We start from the raw sequence: 20,122 nt of genomic DNA, 5'->3' as shown, positions 1-20,122 counted from the left end.
CAGACCCACACTCCACAGGGCACCAGGAAAGCGAGGCCAACAAAAAGGGGACTGTGATGCTCTGACACCCTTCAGCTGCTACTCCGTTCCCACCCCTGCTCTCTGGCCAAAGAAAACCAGTGCCCTTAAGTGATGCAAATGTCTGTGAAATGTTTATTTGGAGTCAGTGGGTTTCTGTTGTTTGTAACTAGATCCAAGTGCCATTGCAGATTTTATCTTGCTTAGAATTCCTATGTGCCATCTGCACCATGGCACCAGACAGAGTCCATGCTCGAAGGAAGGAAAAACAGTCACTGCGGTTCTGGCATCAGTAGGGTCCCCTTATTGCAACCCCACGGGCAGAAGTAAAGAGACCAGGCCAGTTATTTATATGCTGCTTTATTTCTGTAAGGATACACTGAAACGTTAGAGGATAATAGCTAATGACAAAACGTAGAAAGGAGGCATTGGCTTCGCTAACCACTCCTACGAGAATGTTAATATGCACTGTCATTACATGTTTACTTTTGATACTGTCTCATTATACTATGTCCTATAACAATGTCGATGGAGTACAGCCAGTAGGTGAGCCTGCATCTCAGGTGAGCACTATTTGGAAGTCTGGTTCTGCCTATGACGGTGGTGGCCGCTCCCCCAGAGATCGAGAGGCTCTGAGGGAATGTTCCTAAGAATCACAAGAGAAGGGACTCGACTGGCCTCCACCACATGGACCAAGAGCAGGCAACTACTACATTACAAGGTATTCCACTTGCCACTGCTTGGAAATGTCCTATCTGTGTCAGGGACCATCCTGGCGCCTGCTCAGCTACCCTTCTAGAGTGTTACGGCTACTTCTGTAGGATGAATTTCAAAACGGCAGACACGTTTGAAGGGGGCGAAAATATTGACATGCAAGTCTCCAAACCCATAAACTATGTTACTATTCATTAAAATGAAAGATTCAAAAAAAAAAAAAAACCCAGCAACAACAACAACAACAACAACAAAAAAAAAGCAAAAGGGCAGCTGGGTTAGTTTTGTTAAGCTTCCAGAAATATTCGCTGTGGCGATGTTCCTGTGAAACAGGCTCGTTTTCTTGGGTCTGCCTACACTTTGCAAATCACCTGCATGTTCCATGCTTGAAAGTAGGAACGTTCAGAAAACACGCCACGTGGGGAAAATTGAAGGTTAGTATGGGGGTGGGGGAAGGTCAGTTTAGAATTACAGCTAAGTTCAAATGTTGACTTTCTGGAAATTCGTATTAGTCATTTGAAAGCACAAAAGAACAGAAGGAGATTTCGATGAGGAAGTTCAACCATGCATTTCGGTAAGTTCGATTTCTGCTCACGGAACAGGTGAGCAGCCGAGTTGGAGCAGCCGCTGCAACTCTTGTGTGTCCTGAGGACACGGTGGGTCCCAGCTGAGCCACGAGACGCATCTCAGTGGGGGCTTCGTGTGTTACACTTCTTGCTTACGTCACTAAGCAACTAAATGGTTATTAGCACTTTTCTGCCCTATTGTAAAACATGCAGAAGAGTCAATCTATCTAAGTGTTTGTTTTATCACTGCAGCTATGGAGAGAAGTGAACTTCGCTGCTAAATCCTAGTAATGATCACTGTGTGCCCTTATGTGAGTAATACTGTAAAATGGGAGCAAAGCCAGAAGAACTTCAGAGGTGAGAGGCCGCTCTGGCCCTAGGGGTGGTGCAGGGCAGAGGGCGAGGACACAGAGAACAAGACTCAATTCCATTTTACAGGACAGGAGCCCCTGTCACTTTACAGCTTTTTGGCACAGTCGGGGCAATACACTTGCTCCTCATGGAAAACAAAGCGCTTGTTGGCCAGATTCATGGAGCATTTTTTGCAGTGGAAGCAGTAGTCGTGCCAGGATTGTCCTTCATAGGCCACCACACTGGAGCCTTTACCAAACCCTGGGGAGACAACAAAAGCAAACAGAGGAGCAAGCTGAGTGGCGCCGCAGGAGAGGCAGGCCGCCGCCTCGCCCGTTCACGTAGCTGACCAGAGCACAGGGGCAGCATCTGCCCGGCCCCTGGCCGCCCTCCACCACGCGCTGGCCCCCGCGCCGCCGCCACCCTGCCACGGCTTCTCCAGGACCTGAGAAGATGCCAGAGCTTGGCCACGGACCCACATTCCCATGCCACTGCTATCGCCCTGTGACGCGCACCGACCTCCCAGCATAACCAGTGTCTTTGATTTAGGTCAGGGCCATGGCATCAAAGTGGCCACCAGGAGGCAAACTTGGGCTGTTCGCGGGGTATGCACTTACCGGGCCTCGAGGAGCTGCTAAGCTTCGATTTTTTCTATAAAGAACCACCACCCACGAGGGACAAGTCCTCTCTCCACCCGGATGCCTGCCCCGGAGGTTGGCGCTGGGAAACAGGGTGAGAGGCAAGCGTTTCCCGTGGCACACTGGGGGCTTCCTAGCTTTAGAGACTGGGTGGCTCACTCTTGACACAGTCCTTTTCCCTGAGGATGGCAAAAGTCTTCTCAAATGTACATTTCAAGGCTCCCCGGGGAAAGGGCCCAGGGCACGTGGATCGCGGCCGCGAGATGAGGAATGAAGTGATCAGCTCTGCTTCTGATCGCAAAAAATGCTGCCCGCAGCTACCTCTGAGCTAGCCTGCCACTAGGGGACTTCTAATCCCAGCTTGCCACTCGCCAGCCCTCCTCCCCTCCTCGTCCTCCCCCGCCCCCCCAGTCCTCTCCCTTCCCCCGCCGGACCCCTTGCTCCCCCGCCCTCCCCCGCTGTTCCCCTCCGCGCACGCGCAGTGCCTGCCTGCCCGTGGCCGTGGCCGTGGGTCTCAGGCTCGTGAAACTCCGGCAGCTTCGTTAGTTAGTCAGCAGTAGTCAGGAGGTGTTCTGTATTGCAAAGGCTAAGCTGGCCTGGGGGAGGATCCAAACTATTGGGAGGGGGCCTTCGGGACCACAATGGCAGGGGGAGAGGACATTCTTTGGGGCTTTTGTGGATGACACCGACGACTTAGGAAAATGAGAGATGGTTACCATGCGCAAGACCTAGCCTGGCAGACTTAGCAAGGACTCTTTAGCCTACCAGTGATGGGGTTCTTGCATCCAGCACACTTCTTGGCCACAAAGTTCTTGTAGCAATCCACGCAGTAATACTGGTCCTCCACAGCGGTGAAACGCTGCCCAGCCAGCTTCTTAGAGCAGGTAACACACACAAAGCACTCGGCATGCCAGGGCTGATCCTGGTAAGTGATTCCTCCAGATGTGATGGCCTAGACCAGGGAGTGTAGCACCGGATTCAGATTCAACAACCATTTTGTTGAATGCCTACTACGTGCCAGGCACAGTGCTGGGCGCTTTGGTATACAGTATCTCATTTAATCGCCACAACGGCCATGGGAGGCAGGTGCGATGATTATCCCCGAGTTACAGACGAAGACACCGAGGCTCAGAGAAGGCGAGCCCCTGCAGGAGGGTGCACAGCAACCAGGTGAAGGAGGCAGGCCTCCAGGGCCAGGGCCGAGCGTGCCCCTGGACAGCCAGACTCGGCCCAGGCACTGCCTGCTCCTACCCCACTCTCCTCATCTGCAACCCGAGAATAAGAATTCCTACATCGCAGGGCTGTCGTGAGGATGGAATGGGATAGTGTGTGTGCAAGTGCTCTGCCAAACTGTCAAACGTTTCTAGAAACAACGGTCAACGCACGACTCCCTTGGCAACGTACCTTGTTGCACTTCACGCAGTGCTTGGCAAATTTGGTCTCATGGCAAGTCACACAGTAGAAGTCCTCCCCTTTAGGGAAGAAGCTTCCAGTCCCGATGACTTGCTTGCAGTTGCTGCAGGTGAAGCAATCTTTGTGCCACACGGTCTTCTTGTACTCCACATTTTGATCTCCTGCGGGGGCGGGGGGAAGCCATCCGATAGCCCCACTGGCAGTCCCCTGCAGGGGACTGCATCCACTCACCCCCGCCCAGGCCCCTCCAGAGGGGAGGGAATGCAGGCCCTGCAGTCATTGGCCTCACGCTTCTCATGTGGGGGCCCCCTCTACCATCCTAGCTGGGGTTGTGCTGATCCAGACTGTGCCAGGGTAGGGGACCCCAGAGGTAGTATTTCAGGACCAGATGCCTGAAGCCCTGCCCCGCCCCCATGGCCCTGACCTGGAGACTCACTGGGAGTGGGTGGGTGGGGGGACTGCCTGGCCCAGAATTCCACCCTGAGGAGGACGCATGCTTTGATCACTCACTCTACCCAAATGAGAAAGCGCTACATACTTTTCACTTCTTTCTCTTGCCACAGACTGCTCTGTCCAGCGTTCTTTAGTTGCCGAGTGTGTGCGTGTGTGCGAGCATATATGTGTACGCAGATATACGTGTATATATTTGCGTGCATATATACGCTAAAACCTGAGCACGGCTCGCAGCAGCACGACCCCACCACCGCGAGCCCCCAGCATCATCTCTGCCCTGGGGGGCCTCCTCCCTGGCTGCCCCGGGGGGGAGAGGGGACACTACCTGCCACGATTGGCTTGAAGCACCCCTTGCACTTGGGTGAGTCCTCCCGGGTGGTGCACTTGTTGCACAGGATCTTGTTGTCCTTGGCCACAAAGGTCTCATTGGCCAAGGGGTGAAGGCACTTGGCGCAGCGGAAGCACGTGTCATGCCAGTAGCGGTTCTTATAGTGCACCTCCTGGAGACCAAGCACAAGGGGATGGGCTGCTGTGAGTGGCGCTGGGGGCATGGGGTGGGAGGCAGTGACCCTCTCATCCAGACGGAGGTGTCTAGGGGCGGACTACACCTGCAGTGAGTGTTTCTGTGAGTCACACAAGGAGACGCCGAGGTGAGGAAGTTACATGAGCAAGAAAGGCCCATCCTGTGCAACTCTTGCATCGGATACCTGGGGAGCCTCACACTGGTGTGGAGGTGCTGGGCACTGACCCAGGAAGCCAGGGCTTCTTCTCCCTTAATGCCACAGCCCTGTCCCCCCTGCCTTGCGTGGGTGTCCCCTGCCTGTACGCCCATCCCCCTGCCACCACTCCCCACCCCGGGGCCAGCTGCCCTACCTTGGAGTCTGCCCCGATGGGCTTCCGGCACTCCACGCAGGTGTTGGCGCAGAACTTGTCAAAGCATTTCAGGCAGCAGTGGTGGCCGTCCTTCTGCACATACTTCTTCCCCTGGAGGGAGTCCCTGCAGTAGTGGCAGTCGAACTTTTCAGTCATGGTGCCCACCTTGTAGCTGGAGGGACCTGTGGGGGGCAAGCAGGCAGAGCCAATGAGCCCTGGGAGGCTAGGAGTGGGCTGCCACTGAGGCCCTGGGGGTCGGCGGCGTGGTGCGACCAAGGCCCAGAAGCCAGGTGCCAGCTGCTGCCCAGCCTGGCTGGCCTCAGGCGCCACGACCGACCATAGGCACTTCACTAGGACCCTGGGAAGAAACAGCCTCCCAACCTCCGCCTTCAGGGGGGTACCAGGGTCTAGTGGGGGGTACAAGCGGGTCAGGGCTTGCGTTGGTCTCACAGGGCTTCTGGCAAGGTAGGGTGGCTTCGAGCAGTGAGGTGAACGGGTGCAGGCAAGAGAAGGGGGGTTTCACGCAAAGGGGCACACAGGTTGGGCTCAGTGCCAGCGACAGCTCCTGATGGCAAACTGCTTGGCAGCCTGAGGAGGAGGAGGAGGAGGAATGCCCGGAGCCACTGCTAGGCTCCCCATCCGCCTTCTAGGCAGTGATCGGGCCCTCCCTGCCAGGTTCTGGCTCTTCCTCCCAAGCTCCACTCCCTCCTGTCTGCAGAAGTCAGCGCCTCTGACCTGGCTCCCTGCTGCCCACGTGAGCCATCCTTATGGATATGTGCAAAACGCCTGCATCTAATCCTTCAAATCTGGCAGAACACTTTTAAATCCTGAACAGATCCCAGAGAGTTCCGTCCAACATAGTTCACAGACTGAGGCCTGAGCCATCACCCCGGAGAGGACTTTTTTAAAAAGATTTTATTTATTCATGAGAGACAGAGAGACAGAGAGAGAGAGAGAGACAGAGAGAGAGGCAGAGACATGGGCAGAGAGAGAAGCAGGCTCCATTCAGGGAGCCTGATGTGGGACTCATCCTGGGATCACGCCCAGGGCCAAAGGCAGACACTCAACCACTGAGCCACCCAGGTGTCCTGCCAGAGAGGACTTCTAACAATGGCATTCTCCGTTGGTACTGGCAAGGTCTACAACTATGCCCACTGGTCACAGTGATGTGCTGTTCTGTGACATGCCAAAATCAAGTTGCCCCGCTGTTTGAGCAAGCAAGGATCCACAGTCAATGACGTATTACTACTTAGGACATTTGCGGTTTTAAAAACTGCAACTTGAATGATGGGTTGGGGGTGGGAGGAGAAAGGCTTTTAAAACGTGTTAAGCTGATCATTCCAAGAACCCCTTCCACTGCCTTCACAGGAAATAACGCCCCTTGTCCCCATGGCCCCCCGAGCCCAGGCCCCAGACTGCATGTCTGCAATCGCCAGCACTAAGGCACTCTGTTCATCCTGCCACCAAAAAGGTACCCAAAGTGAGTTTCTATTAGCTCCCAACTTTTTAAAACATACGCTCATTTTCCCTGTTCCCCCTGAAAGAGAAACATACGTGGGTAAATAGATAGCAATTGTTTAATTTGCACAGGAAACACAAGAATGGAGAGAATTTTCTCCAACTGCTCACAAACACGGTTATTGTGCTAACAAACATCCCAGGGTAATCTAGAGACAGAACGAGAGTAGCTGCCCAGTACTCACCGTGGCTCTTCCACTAGCTGAGCAGCCCCAGACTCCCACTTTGGGTCCCATTCCCAGTTTTTTTTATACAAACACATGTCCAAGTTGTTTGGATCCTGTTGCCACAGGCAACCAAATAGCAGAGAGTGAGCTAAGGAAACCACACCCTGCGTCTCCGAGCCCGCCTCGGCTGAGGCTGGTGAACCCTCACTCAGAACTGGGAGCATTTCGGAAGCCAGCCTCCAGACAAAGTGCATCGCGCCACAGATGGGCAGAATGTTCTGGGCCAGCTGCAGCCCTGCCTAGGCGGGGCCCTCTGACAGACCCCCTCATCTCCAGAGAGTGAACAACTGAAGTGAGTGGGTGCCATTTTCAGTTGCCCGAGACAGTTGTGTCACAGTTTGGAGGTGCCTCGAGACCAGAGAATGGTTCTTAGTGGCACTTTCTCCCCAAAAAGAAAATCAGAATGTTCCCTTACATAATTGGGTTAGAGAGGAGAAGGAGAGACAGACTGAAACTGAGGTCTAGCTCCTTGAACTGCACAGTTTACATAAGGCAGCTTTTAAAGTGCCACCAGCATTGGCGCAGACTGAAAAAGAGTGCCCGCCACAGTGACAGCACGCTGAAAATCACTCCCCTCATTCATTCTTGCTGTTCGTTCACATGTCACATAAAATTCTTGTCTTATTAGCTTTTCCATCCCAAAATTGTGCCCCCAACAAAAATTTACTTTCTTGTGAAGAGCGGAATAGAGAAACCAAATCAATCTTCAGCAACAGTAAATGCCAGGAAATTCAATTATTAGTGGCTCCTAAAGGCCATTTGGCAGGAAATCAGAATTTGTAAGATTAGACAGCCTGGCTTCCTGCGTGGCCAGGAATAATGGCTGCCTGAGGCCTTCAGAGCCTATCTTCCTGGACCAGGGTGGAACATCCCCCTCCTCCCTCACCAAAGTATCTGTTTAGAACAGAACTCGGAGCCACAGTCCTTTTCCTATTGCTTTTTTTGATGTCTTTCAAAGAAAAAAATGGCTTCCAAATATTTCTGTGCGCAAGTACCATATGGAGTTTCACCTCAGGCTCTTTCCAAGTCTTGGCTTTGTGGTAAAAACACAGGCATTGGGGGGTGCCTGGCTGGCTTGGTGGTTGAGCGGGTCTGCCTTTGGCTCAGGCTGTGATCTCGGGATCCAGGGGTTGAGTCCCACATCGGGCTCCCTGCATGGAGCCCGCTTCTCCCTCTGCCTATGTCTCTGCCTCTCTATGCATCTCATGGATAAATAAATAAGATAATAAAAAACAAAACCAAAAAACATAGGTGTTGGTGTCACACAGACAGCCACCACCAGAAAGCACAGTGAGGTCTGTGTAGGTATTCGGAGCTCTGGGGAGCAGGCAGAGAGATCTTACCTGCCAAGCCTTTCTCACTTTAAAACCACATACTTTCAAAGCGTCACTTTACCAATGCCAAGGTGGGCACTGGTTACTTTTAGAGTTCTAGAACCCGACAAGCTCAGGGTGCCTATGCACCCAGCCGATGAAAGAACCCAGGGCTCACAAGCAGATCATGCAAGTCCCAGGGTGTGTTTGAAAGTGGAGTCCCATCAATGCAGCTGCTCCCCATGCTGTGGTCTCTTCTAGCATAGGGTCTTGAACCAAGCCAAGGGAAACTAAGCAGGTCACCCTGGTACCACTGTTGGAGCGTGCCATTTACTTAGGGTTTTCGAGTCCTAGCTTTTAGGCATTATAAGTTTTTCTTTCTGTAGTATGAAGACCTCAGGGTCATCTTCTATTCCTCCACACTGTACACTGAAACCCTAAGAGTCTGCACCCAGATGGACAGATTTCAAAGGGCGTATCATGTCCTCCTAAGGCTGATTGCCACAGCTGACTCAAGCCTTTTTGCACGTGTGTGGAAACACTTAGTTGTCAAGATAAAATAGGCCCTTCTAGGAATGCTAGCTTTATTGCCTAATAAGTAAATGGGCTGGAAACACTTAAAGCATGTTAACAACGCTGAGGTCAAATTCGTGAACTTTAGTACTTTTGTGTGTGTGTGTGTGTGTGTGTGCGCGCGCGCGCGCACGCACGCAATAATTCCACTGAAGTCGAACTCTGGGCAACCTGAAATGAGCTTACCTCATGTTTTTTCTAAACTTAGGACTATTTCGTCCCAAACTATATGAAACCTTCACAGCCATATGCTTGAGCAGGAAGCCAGAGTGGTACCCACTCCTGCTGATGGGATAGTTCCCATGTCAGAATTCTGCACCAAGTATGAAGGCATGTGAGGGCAAGATCATTCTGTTACTCTTCACCTTCAGAGCAGTTATGCTACTCAGGACAGTGCTGAGAGGCATGGAGGTTCCTAAAAAGATAGCCTGTGCTCTGATTCGTGGGCTCCAGCACCATGAGCCACAGTGAAAATCTGACTTCACGGGAAGACAAAAATGTGGCACCTCTCTTTGTTTCCCCTTTGTTAGAAATAAGAGAATCAAGAAAAATGAAGATCACATTTTACCCCTTCTTTGGGGGCTCTCCTTAATCTTACTGAATTACATATACTTAAGGCATTTATCGTTTAGGGGATACTTTTTCTTTTTCTTACCCCTTACCCATTTCTAAGGACGCAAAATGCAAAGCCTTCTAACCTTCCACAACTTCCAAATCTGGTTCCCCTGACCGGCTGCTGTTATCTGGGAAAGGGCGCCCCATCCATCATCGCACAAAGCACTGGATACAAAGGTATTTCCTTTCCTGTCGGTCTCTGCCCTCAGGTGGCAGCTCTTTGACTAATCTTAGCCTCCGAGGTGTGAACTCGTAGACAGAAATGAGGCTTCTCTAGCACAGAAGTTTGCAAATACACCAAGAGTCCTGGGGACCTGAGCGGGGGCCTCTGTCTCCACTAGTCACACAGTATGTGCCTGTTGATTGGCAGATGGAGGAGATAGGTCACTGCCACGAAGCTCCTAAAACCTCTTTCATTAAAAGCATTTTATGACAAACACTTGTTTTTAAAAGCCAGGGCACAGCTCCTGCCACTCTAACATGCTGATGTCTGACCCTTGGTCCTTTACAGATGGAGCGGGTTCAAATGCAGCTGGAAATGTGACTGGTTGATCACATTTAAGATATTTATTCCAAGATGGTAGTCTGATTCTCTTGCTGTGCCTGCTTCAAAAGACACATCATTCTTCACTTAATAAACAAGTTTCCTCTTTCAGAAAATTCCTGAATGACATCCAACATGCTAAAGGGGGTGCTCTACATCAACCTTAGTATCTCAAAAAAAAGTCTTGGCTTTTGATGCCAGCCTGTTGGAGAAACGTGATATTGCAACATTTCTTTTTGAACTGTAAATCTTTCATTAGAGAAGATTCAATTTGTATTCAATAACCCTGCTTGTTTTTTTAAGCATCAACTTATCTTTTTAAAAGAATTTTATGTATTTATTCATGAGAGACACACACAGAGAGGCAGAGACACAGGCAGAGGGAGAAGGAGGCTCCATGCAGGGAGCCCCATGTGGGACTCGATCCCAGGTCTCCAGGATCATGCCCTGAGCCAAAGGTAGATGTTCAACCACTGAGCCACTCAGACGTCCTCTGCTTGTGTTTTTATATGGATTTTCTCCATTATTTCTTGCTAATGTCCATTTCCACCCCCTCATGTCTGAGTGGCTCAAAATAGGAAGATTTAAGGAATCAGTGAATCTTAGGGCAAAGAATCATTCTTCGATGTGCTTCCTCTGAGTGGCAGAACGTACAGTATAAACAATGAACATCAACCCAGATGGAAAAAGAAATCCAGGTTATTTCTGGTCTGTTAATTGCTAAGTCCAACATACCAGTTCGTTAGTCACTCCATGAATAAATATTGGCTTCCAAAGAAAGGGCAGATTGCTTTCCTGAGAACATTCAATAAATGGGGCGAAGCCTTAGCCGATGAATAGGACGCTTGTATGGCAGACTTGCTAACGCACCTGGAGGTGTCGTCAGACATTTGAGAATAAATACCTAACTTGCTGCAATGAGACGGAGCTCATGAGTCATGGCTGAAAAGTAGTCTTTCATAGAATCTCATAGAAAACCAGAGAGTGTTTTTTTCCCTTAAAAACAGAACATATATGAAGTGATTCAGTGCGATTTGCAACTTTGCCTGTACACTCCATTTAAAAAAGCTCATAGATCTCTTTTGGGTCAGTGGTGTACAGGTTTAGATTATGTCTGGTAATGAGAGGGTTGGATAGATGTAATTGAACAAAAACTGATGTGCCACTGAACTTCCACCAGGCCAGATTCCATCCCAGGACTATTCTGTCAGTATACAAAGCTCTTCTTAACATTGCACACAGTAGGTGAGCACCCTCCATCTTTTGCATGGGAAAACAAGTGCTTCCAACCTGGCAGCAACAGACCACATGTTCTTTAGTTTTTCTAGTTGTGGTCAAGTAGTTGGCGGTTTGGTGGTCATTAGAAGTATAAAACACTCAAGTTTACCCTTGACCAAGTCTCCTGACTGGTCAGTTATTTTAAGAACCCAACCCAGTTTGATGACTCGCTCACCTCACCATTCAATTTTCTGTCCCTGCACCCCAAAAAGACTGCTGGGTGTGTGAGATCCACTGGGCAGTGGCTGGCAAAGGGAATTAATGGCTACATAACATGACAAATGGTCTTACTTCCCTCCCCATCCACACCCCCAGCCTCCCATCCACACCCCCACCTGGGCCCTCAACTTGCAAGACTAAGGTTAAAGGAACCCAATCTACATAATCATCTTGCAGACTGAAAGTGTTCAATAACAAAAGTATAAAATCTTGTTCTTGGAATGTCCTCTGGGTATAGGGATGGTCACTAAAAATAGATCCTGATCCAATGATCTGAACCCTCTAATTTGTCCATAAAAAACTCATTTCAGGGCAACATGCATTTTTTTTTTGTGAGGCCTCCTCTCCCGTCTACTTTCACAGAGCTATAAACTTCTAATGCAATATAAAAAGCTAGCCCCTTGTTTTAAGAATCATAGAAGAGCTTTCAATAACCTAATTTGGTCACAGTTCTTGTTTCCAGATTTATAGAAGCAAGAATCATGTCCAGATTTGGTGCAAAGTAAAGCCAGAGGTTGGGTATATTGTAAATAGGTGACTTTTTAAATGTATTTCCCTATTCTGTCATTTAATCAAAATAAAATGGGGAGTTACTCTACCAGTTCACATGCTTGATCAAGGTCCATTGGAACAACTGGTGCAGGTGAATAGTTTGCCTGCACCCAGAGAATGTGTATGTTGGCTGATTACCACAATCTCAGGTATGCGGTACCATGTTTGTAAAATGGTTCCTGGGGGTATGGGAAAAACAGAGACAGCTCTTCAACATTTGGGAACAAGACAGACATTGCATATTAATTCATTAAAGCAGGGAATGCCATTGCAGTGCATTTGTTTTAAAACACCTGAGGATGGGGCACCTGGGTGGCTGGTTGAGCATCTGCCTTCGGCTCAGGACGTGATCCTAGGATGCTGGGATCGAGTCCCACATCGGGTTCCTCGCAGGGAGCCTGCTTCTCCCTCTGCCTATGTTTCTGCCTCTCTCTCTCTCTCATGAATAAATATAATCTTTAAAAAAATAAAATAAAACACCTGAGAGAAATTTCCAAAAGTACTTTCATTATTTAAATTTTGATGGGCAAAACGCCTGTGTGGCTCAGTGGTTGAACATCTGCCTTCAGCTCAGGTCATGATCTTGGGGGTCCTGGGATCAAGCTCCACATTGGGCTCTTTGCTCAGCAAGGAATCAATTTTTCCCTCTCCTGTGCTCTCTCCCTCCCCCTCTCTCAAGTAAATAAATAAAATCTTTTAAAAATATATTTTGATGAGCTGTTACAAAAATTTGAGAACTATTTTTCCAAAAGACTGCCACCCCAAATTACTTTGTCTGAAAGCTGGGAGACAGGCCAAAAGTGCCTGCTTCTGAGAGAGGGGACCGTTACTTAGGCAGAGGGCAAAAGAGCCACAATGACATTCCTGGCTCTGGAGGAGAGACAGGCAGCAGGGTGACTTCAGAGAGCCAGGCCTTCTGGGGAAGGTGGTCTGTTGTTCAGCCCTTCAGCCCCTGTCCTGGGGGTGTCTGGCTACAGCCCAAGGGCTTCCTTCATGCCAGCTTACAAAACAAAGAGACGACTCTCATGGAAATGATGGTCTAGTTTGCCCCCTTTTCAGATAAGATTCTGAAAATTTGCCCCTTTTTCGGATAAGAACAATTCCTAGCCGATGTGCCACATTGAGAGGATCATAGTTGCTTCTCTTTGGATGGACTTAACCTATCAGTCAGGGGAGGGAAGACGTGGTGAGTCATTATGGACTTTCTCCCTCAGGCTCCATATTTAGTTGACGTTTCCTAACATACCTTAAATTCAATTTAAAGCAGTCAAGGTGAACATCCATATCCTATAAATAACAAAGAACTGCTAACACATCCCCCTGCCCCAATAAAAATCTTCCCTCACACAATCTCTTGTCACTTCACAGGATGCCCTGAAAAATGTGAACTATAGTAGTAAGTTTAGATTTTTACAAAACAAGCCACCCAAACGGCCTCTTGTCTTTGCCACAGCAGCAGAAGGCAGGATGCAACACAGACGAGCTAGGAGTGACTTACTATTTTGACGAGCCCGAAATCATTTCGTCAAAAAGTTATCTTTGAGTAGGCTGGCGGATTCACTGCCCCAACAAAATCGTGCTCGATGCAAGATAAAGAACGTGAAGCTTTACCTGAGTGTCTATGGGAAGCCATGGCTCACAGACCAAGTTCAGGAGCAGCACCTAGATCCGTCTTCCTTTGACCCCAGCTGATACGGCTGTGGCTCATTTGTGAACATACATTTAAGGGGAAGTGGCTAACACAAAAATAACCAGGAGCAGATGGCCCACCCCTCCCCAGAGATCACAACCTTAATCCCACTAGAAAATTCTTAACCATTTTAGGTGATCCAAGGGAGAAGAATAGGACCCAGTAAAAATACCAAACACTACATATAAATACCTGTGGGGCTACTCACCATCCAAATTAGCTCCAGAGCCAGAGAGGCCACATAGAAAGTCATCCCTGTACCGGAATAAAATTTGGACTCGGCTCTGGCATAGCTTAACGCTGAGCCATCCCTATTAATCCACTTTATATGCCGAAATGGCTTGCACCGGGCCCTATGAAGACGTTTTTGTGCTGCTAATGATAGAAGTCACTGTAAGGGACAGAGTAGTGTCACCCAGTATAAGGAAAAGGCATTAGACGTGAGGAATACAGAGATATAGGGCTTCATCTACATCCTCCTTGCTATGGACCAGACCCCAACAGGACCCTGAAAGAGTGATTCTAGCCATACATCTCCTTAGTGTCAGATGACAGATGTACGTGTATATACCCGCTATTTACACAGGGAACATACTTTGCCCCACAAGTGAAATCTCCTGCTTTTTGGAGTTGGGCACAACAAAAGTCAAAATATGGATGAAAATGAAGAGGGCAACATAACATGTTGTAACAGCTGGAGGAGGGCCTGTAAGTCCCTCCATGACCCCGCGCCCGCTCCTTCTCTGGCTGCATCCTCATGCCCTTCACTCCAGCCTCACGCTGACCTCTTCGCTGGCTTCTACATCCTGTAGACATGCCCCACTTCAGGCCCCAGCACGTGCTCCCCCAGCACAGTGCCTCTTGCGGGTACTCCTCTACTTCTTTCTGGGTTTTGCTCCCTGGACCACCCTATTGAAAACTGCAACCATGCTCCCTGTCCCCACTCTGTACTCGCTCCCCCAATTTATTTCCCACCATAACTATCTATTGAAAAATGACTGAAAAGAGTCAAAAAAGTGTTCACTGGGTCCCATATAAAACCAAAACAGAGTCCCACCTGGAACCCAGAAAGTGTCTTTGGCCACTGAATGTCAAGGAAGGCATCCGAGCTTCACTCAGGGGCAGGCCCCAGGATCAATACCTTATAGATACTGCCTTGTCTTGTGTATGTCACCGGTTTCAGCCCAATTCTGTACCTCCCCTAGCAGGCTGGGGACCGGGCCAGAAATGCTTCATGGATACATGGATGAATGACTTTTATAATTCTTATGCTCTTCAACTGTCTAATGAAAAAGTTATTCTTGGGGCACCTGAGTGGTGCAGTCGGTTAAGCATCTGACTTGGTTTTGGCTCAGGTCTTGATCTCATGGTTGTGAGACCGAACCCTGTGGTAGGCTCTCTGCTCAGCAAGGAGTCGTCTTCTCTCTTTCCCTCTGCCTCTGCCCCTTCCCCTCACTCACCCTCTCTCTCAAATAGATAAATACATCTTAACAAAAGAGAGTGTACACAACAAGGGGGGAAGGGGTGGGGGAGAGGGAGAGACAGTCTCGAGTATCCTTCCGGCTGAGCACAGAGCCTGATGAGGGGCTAGATCTCATGACTCTGAGATCACAACCTGAGCCCAAACTAAAAGTTGAACGCTTAACGGACTATGCCACCCAGGCGCCCCTGAAAAAGTCATTCTAAAAGATGGCTGAGGGGTGCCTGGGTGGCTCAGTCGGTGAAGCATCTGACTTTGGCTCAGGTCATGATCCTGGGGTCCTAGGATTGAGCCCCAGATCGGGCTCCCTGCTCAGTGGGGAGCCTGTTTGTGTGCAGGCTGTCAAATAAATAAAATCTTTAAAAATAAATAAGAAAAATTTGAAAATTTTAAAAGAATTTAAAAAGTAAAAGATGACTGAAATTGTAACCTTTGGTTAGCTGGAAATGACAGAGCAACAAAAGCTAGGATGTCACAGGCAAATTTGTCCCATGTTGCGTCCAGGGCTCAGTCTGGGAAAAGGGGGGGCGGTGACACTGTGCCTTCCAACCTGCCGCAGCCTCTTTCTCAGCGGCCCGACTAAATGCTAGAGGGGCTGGCCGGTTGGGATGCCACAGCACCCCTGAAATAAAGCTCTGTGTCTTGCACGGCAGAAATGTGGGGACTGTATGAGATGATTCACCTTGACCAACAGGAAACCAGATTTTAGCGAGGTGCCTTCTGAGGTGGAGCTTTCCCGAGATAAGTCAGTTCTGGCTTCAAGCCCTGCATCAGGGGGCATATTTTTTCAGCAAGTGCAGGGGCCCTGTTAGTGTTCCGAGCAGTCCCTACAGAATACAGACAGACAGCTGGACAGCCTCAGCAAGTTAGCAAACACACAAAAATCTATTTTGTCAAAACACAGGAGAAAACGCATAACTCAGAGAGCTGCTTTGCGACCCCAAATTAGTCAGTGGCCGAGGACAAGGTGCTGTGAGTGGGAGCCTGGCCCTGCAGCAGTGTGGTCATTCCACCTATTCCCCACTCCTGCCTCACTGCCCCTCCACCCCGTACATCACTCCCTCTTCCTGCCACACCCCACCTTCCTTCTCCAACCTCAGGAATTATGAACCCTGCCTGCTCGGTGTGTGTGTGTGTGTGGGGGGGGTTCCCCAGCGCCTGTGGCCTCGAGTTAGAATTGCAACTTTCACAAAACCAAGAGAAAGGCCCTCTGGTAAGGTGACAGACAATTCCTCCTAAGGAGGGCTGGTCACTGCCCTGCTGGGGGATCAGCAGTTCTAGACCCTGGCAGTTATTTAGCTCTAGGCTCCAGAATAGCCGCTGCTTTCGCTAGCATGCAAGCCAACTTCATTACACATGAACAGCATGATGTTTAATAATCTCCTTAATAACCACTGTAGTGTTTACAAAGCACCTTCCTTCATTTACTGTTGATGGGGCTGGCTACCGTGTGATGCACAAACCTCTCTGCAGTCTGAAGGCCTTTCCAGGCAGGTCTTTATTCTCTCGCACTCCATTGTGTGTCAGGATGATTTCTCAGTGGGTGTGAGGCATCAAAAGCCCTAAGCTTCCACTCGGATGTGGTACTCTGAGAACCACTCACTTCGGAGCTCATCTCTCTGGATGCTCTTGCCTTCCAACGACTCTGCAGTTAAGTTGTGACCTACTTTGAGGCTCCACCTGCAGATAATCCCATCCCCTCCCTTCATTTACTTTACAACGTAAACACTGAACAGATGTCCTACTATGTGACACAAGATATTATTCTGGTCACCGAGTGTACAATGCGGTCCTTTCTTCCAAGCTCATGGACATCAATGTGCGAATGAGCATCGGCAGGAGGTACACAGCTACCCCCGTAGATGTGAGGGGCATTGGGTCTTATCACAGGCACACATCTGCGTGTGGGCTCAGATAAGACTTGATGGATGTCAGGACATGTGACCTGGTCCCTGAAAGAATGGAAATGAGGGTCGTTGCAAGGAAAGGTGCAGTGAGAGCGAAGGCGGGGTACAGCCTCTTGGGGGCAGGGGTGCGGTGTCGGGAAGTGGTGGCACAGAAGCCTGGCGGGCAGGAGGCAGCAGGCCCTCAGAGGTCAGGGTTTGGAGCCATCGGGGCAACCAGGGGGAACCTAGGAGGCAGAGCTGGTGGAAGATGTCACTGGCTCACCCTCTTTAATGGGATGATCCGAGCCACCTGCTGAGATATGTGGGCCTGACTGTGTGGTTCCCGAGAGTCACATTTGTGGGCATTCCTGCACAGGCTCAACCCTGCACTCTTGACCTCACGAACGCCCAACATCCCAGGGTGGAGGGAGGGGATCGGACTTCCAAAGTTCAAAGTGGTATAACTTACAAGTCCAGCACGGCCAATTTGGGACCTGGGTGGCCCACACTGGCAGGAGGTTCCTCAGAATCTCATCTTGTAACCGGCTTGTGGGCACCCTCCTCCCTTACCTATTTTAGCGAGATAAAGCTATAGTTTTCCTTTTACCAAAGAAATTTCAAAATGGTTGAAAACTTCTTCAATCGGTGCCACTCGTCACAGCCAGAGGCAAGAGCCTGGCAACCAAGTGGAATGGACTCTGTGTCTACACCAGTGCTTTCATCCTCACCACTTCTCTCATCCCCATCGTTCTCCCCATGCCCATCGCTAATTAACACACTCTAAGGGGGTTTTCTTCCATATAACTCTGTCCGGTCACTAGGCCCTTGGCCAGCAATTTCACTGAGTGACTCTAACGGTGAGATTCAGGCACCTAGTCATGCACTATGATATGATGTGATTCCATGTTGGGCTCTCTGGAGTATCTCTTGTCCTGTGTGCTCTTGCCAGAAAAGGCCCAGTATGGCTTAAGCCATCTCATGTTCCTGTCAATCTTTAGGGTGGGAAGAGTACTTTTTCTGACAAGTCAAATTTTGCAAAGTCACTGTGCTGAAGTGTCACAATTCAGGGCATATGCATCAAGGAGTAAAATGAAGGTGCCACCCCCCCAGAACCACATGGGGGGTGACTTCATCCTGCAATATCCAAATGAAAGCAAACTCCCAGAACTGTGCCTCCCCAAAGGCTCCCTGAATTGCAGGGCCAAGGAAAAGGAGGCCTGGGAAAGGGGAAGGACTGCCACCAATGAGGTAAGCTACGGGCAGTGGAAGACCCTGTACTGAGCCAAGAACCTTGAAAAGGCTCATCACACAAGAGAAGACCTGTCCACCTCATGATTAACCAGGGCTTACACAGTTTCCTTGTAATACTCACTTGGAAATGAATTTATTCACTTTTAATTTTTTAAGATTTTATTTATTTGAGAGAGAGTGTGAGAGAACATAAGCAGTGAGGAGGGACAGAGGAAGAAGCAGACTCCCTGCTGAGTGGGGATCCTGACATGTGGCTGTATCCCAGGACTCTGGGATCATGCCCTGAGCCGAAGGCAGATGCCCAACTGACTGAGCCACCCAGGCGCCCCCGAGATGAAGAATTTAAACACGTGCTATGGCCTGCGCCATTTGATTTTTGCAAAGGTCATTCTATGATTAGGGAGTTTTTTTTAAAGATTTTATTTATTTATTCATAGAGACAGAGAGAGAGAGGCAGAGACACAGGCAGAGGGAGAAGCAGGCTCCATGCAGAGAGCCTGACATGGGACTCGATCCAGGGTCTCCAGGATCACGCCCTGGGCTGCAGGCGGCGCTAAACTGCTGCGCCACCGGGGCTACCCTGATTAGGGAGTTTTAAATGTCTCCTGCCCCCAGCATCTGCCACCTCCTAGACTCTTACCAAGATGTAGGAACAGTCCCAACTACAGCCTATAGATATTTTTATGGGTCTCTAACCAGAAAGCACCATCAGGACAACGCTATACAAATTATTTTCAAAGTAAGACACTATGATGACCTCAGATTAAAAAAAAATGAAGCAGTACTTAAAAGAGAAAATAAAGAGAAAAACATAGAAGCAAAGGAACAGAAATCAGAGTTTTAGAAGGAAATATGTAATGTGAATGTAGAATCTCAGATCAGATGAAAATAAATGTTTCATGAAACTGAGAAGCTAGTAGGGATAAATCTTTGTCATATTTTAGGTGTTAAAATTCTCTTCCAGTCTATTTCTACCACCCACTTGTGATATATCTGTTTTATTTCCATGTTGCCATGTGCCGTGACTCAAAACACCCTTTCAATCATGCTAAGTCCTGGCATTCACCAAGCCCACCTGTTATGGACATTTCAAGCCTCTGATAGATGCTCAAGGGCTAAACATTCTGTGACCCTAGTCTATAATTTACCCAGCTGATTAATATCTGTAACAGGAAAGGACAGGACCTTGAATAAGCTGCTAACTGGGATCGACTACCTTGACCAGAGGCGTCATGACAGTACCTCATGAACCCTGCCTCCTTATATGGCAGTTCACACTCTAACATGCAATCTGTTTTCATTTACCAAAAGACTGCAATTACCATACTACCTTATTATGCATTGGTGTGGCCCTGGAATTCAGGGCAAAGGTCAGACACCCTTGTGAGTGGCTCTGGGGGGTTTGGTCATGGGGCACAGAGTGGCAGTGGGAGCATAGGAGGAAGGAGATAACACGGGGTTCCAGGGGGTCACTCGGGAAGTCTACATTTCGGTAGTTAACAGGGTTGACAGAGAGGGCAACTCAGGTTTCTGGAGGGGTGAAAGGACATGAAAGGTGAAAGCCTCGCTTGGTCCCCACCTGTCGAGTTTCCCGAGGGCCATGATCCTTCTGCCTGAGTGGTGTCGTAATCTGGATTCGAAGCATACATTACAGGCAGACTCGGGAGGGTGGCGGGCCCCAGTGATCCATGTCTGAGAGAGCAAACATGAATGGCTTTCTGTGGAAAGAGCTATTCTGTTTGGAAGGTCAGGCCTTATGCCTTGAAAACACCACAGCAGGACCAGAGTAAAGGCCAGTGTGATCTTGCCGGTGCCCTGGCGTGACCTTACTGCCCCAAAGGGCAGCTTATTTTCTCTGTCAGTCTGTCCATGGTGAGGACAGAGGCTACAGGCGGGGTCTGTGCGAGATGCCACCTTCACAAAATGCCATAAAGACAGTGTTGGAAACCA

At 49.4% G+C, this 20,122-nt stretch overlaps 1 protein-coding gene across 7 annotated transcripts in view; it reads right to left on the bottom strand.

Annotated features, from left to right (window-relative positions):
- Positions 1-362: 362 nt before the first annotated feature.
- The window catches only part of FHL1 (four and a half LIM domains 1), a 63,175-nt gene continuing 43,415 nt past the window's right edge, over positions 363-20,122 (bottom strand). For 4 of the 7 annotated variants that reach the window (XM_025460926.3, XM_025460928.3, XM_025460927.3 and 1 more), the window contains exons 3-8: positions 5,027-5,208; positions 4,479-4,653; positions 3,692-3,861; positions 3,053-3,239; positions 2,267-2,466; positions 363-1,910 (exon numbers count right to left, since the gene is read on the bottom strand). In XM_025460926.3, the coding sequence (XP_025316711.1) occupies positions 1,827-1,910; positions 2,267-2,466; positions 3,053-3,239; positions 3,692-3,861; positions 4,479-4,653; positions 5,027-5,182 (972 nt within the window). In that variant the 5' untranslated portion in view covers positions 5,183-5,208 and the 3' untranslated portion in view covers positions 363-1,826. Of the gene's footprint in view, positions 1,911-2,266; positions 2,467-3,052; positions 3,240-3,691; positions 3,862-4,478; positions 4,654-5,026; positions 5,209-6,729; positions 6,876-13,476; positions 13,634-20,122 lie in introns of those variants that run through there. The other 3 variants (XM_025460924.3, XM_025460925.3, XM_025460929.3) reach the window with 3 other exon arrangements.

This window comes from Canis lupus, chromosome X, assembly GCF_003254725.2.
Source record: "Canis lupus dingo isolate Sandy chromosome X, ASM325472v2, whole genome shotgun sequence".
NCBI lineage: Eukaryota > Metazoa > Chordata > Mammalia > Carnivora > Canidae > Canis > Canis lupus.
Note: the sequence above shows the minus strand (reverse complement) of the source record. Positions and strands in the feature narration are given on the sequence as shown.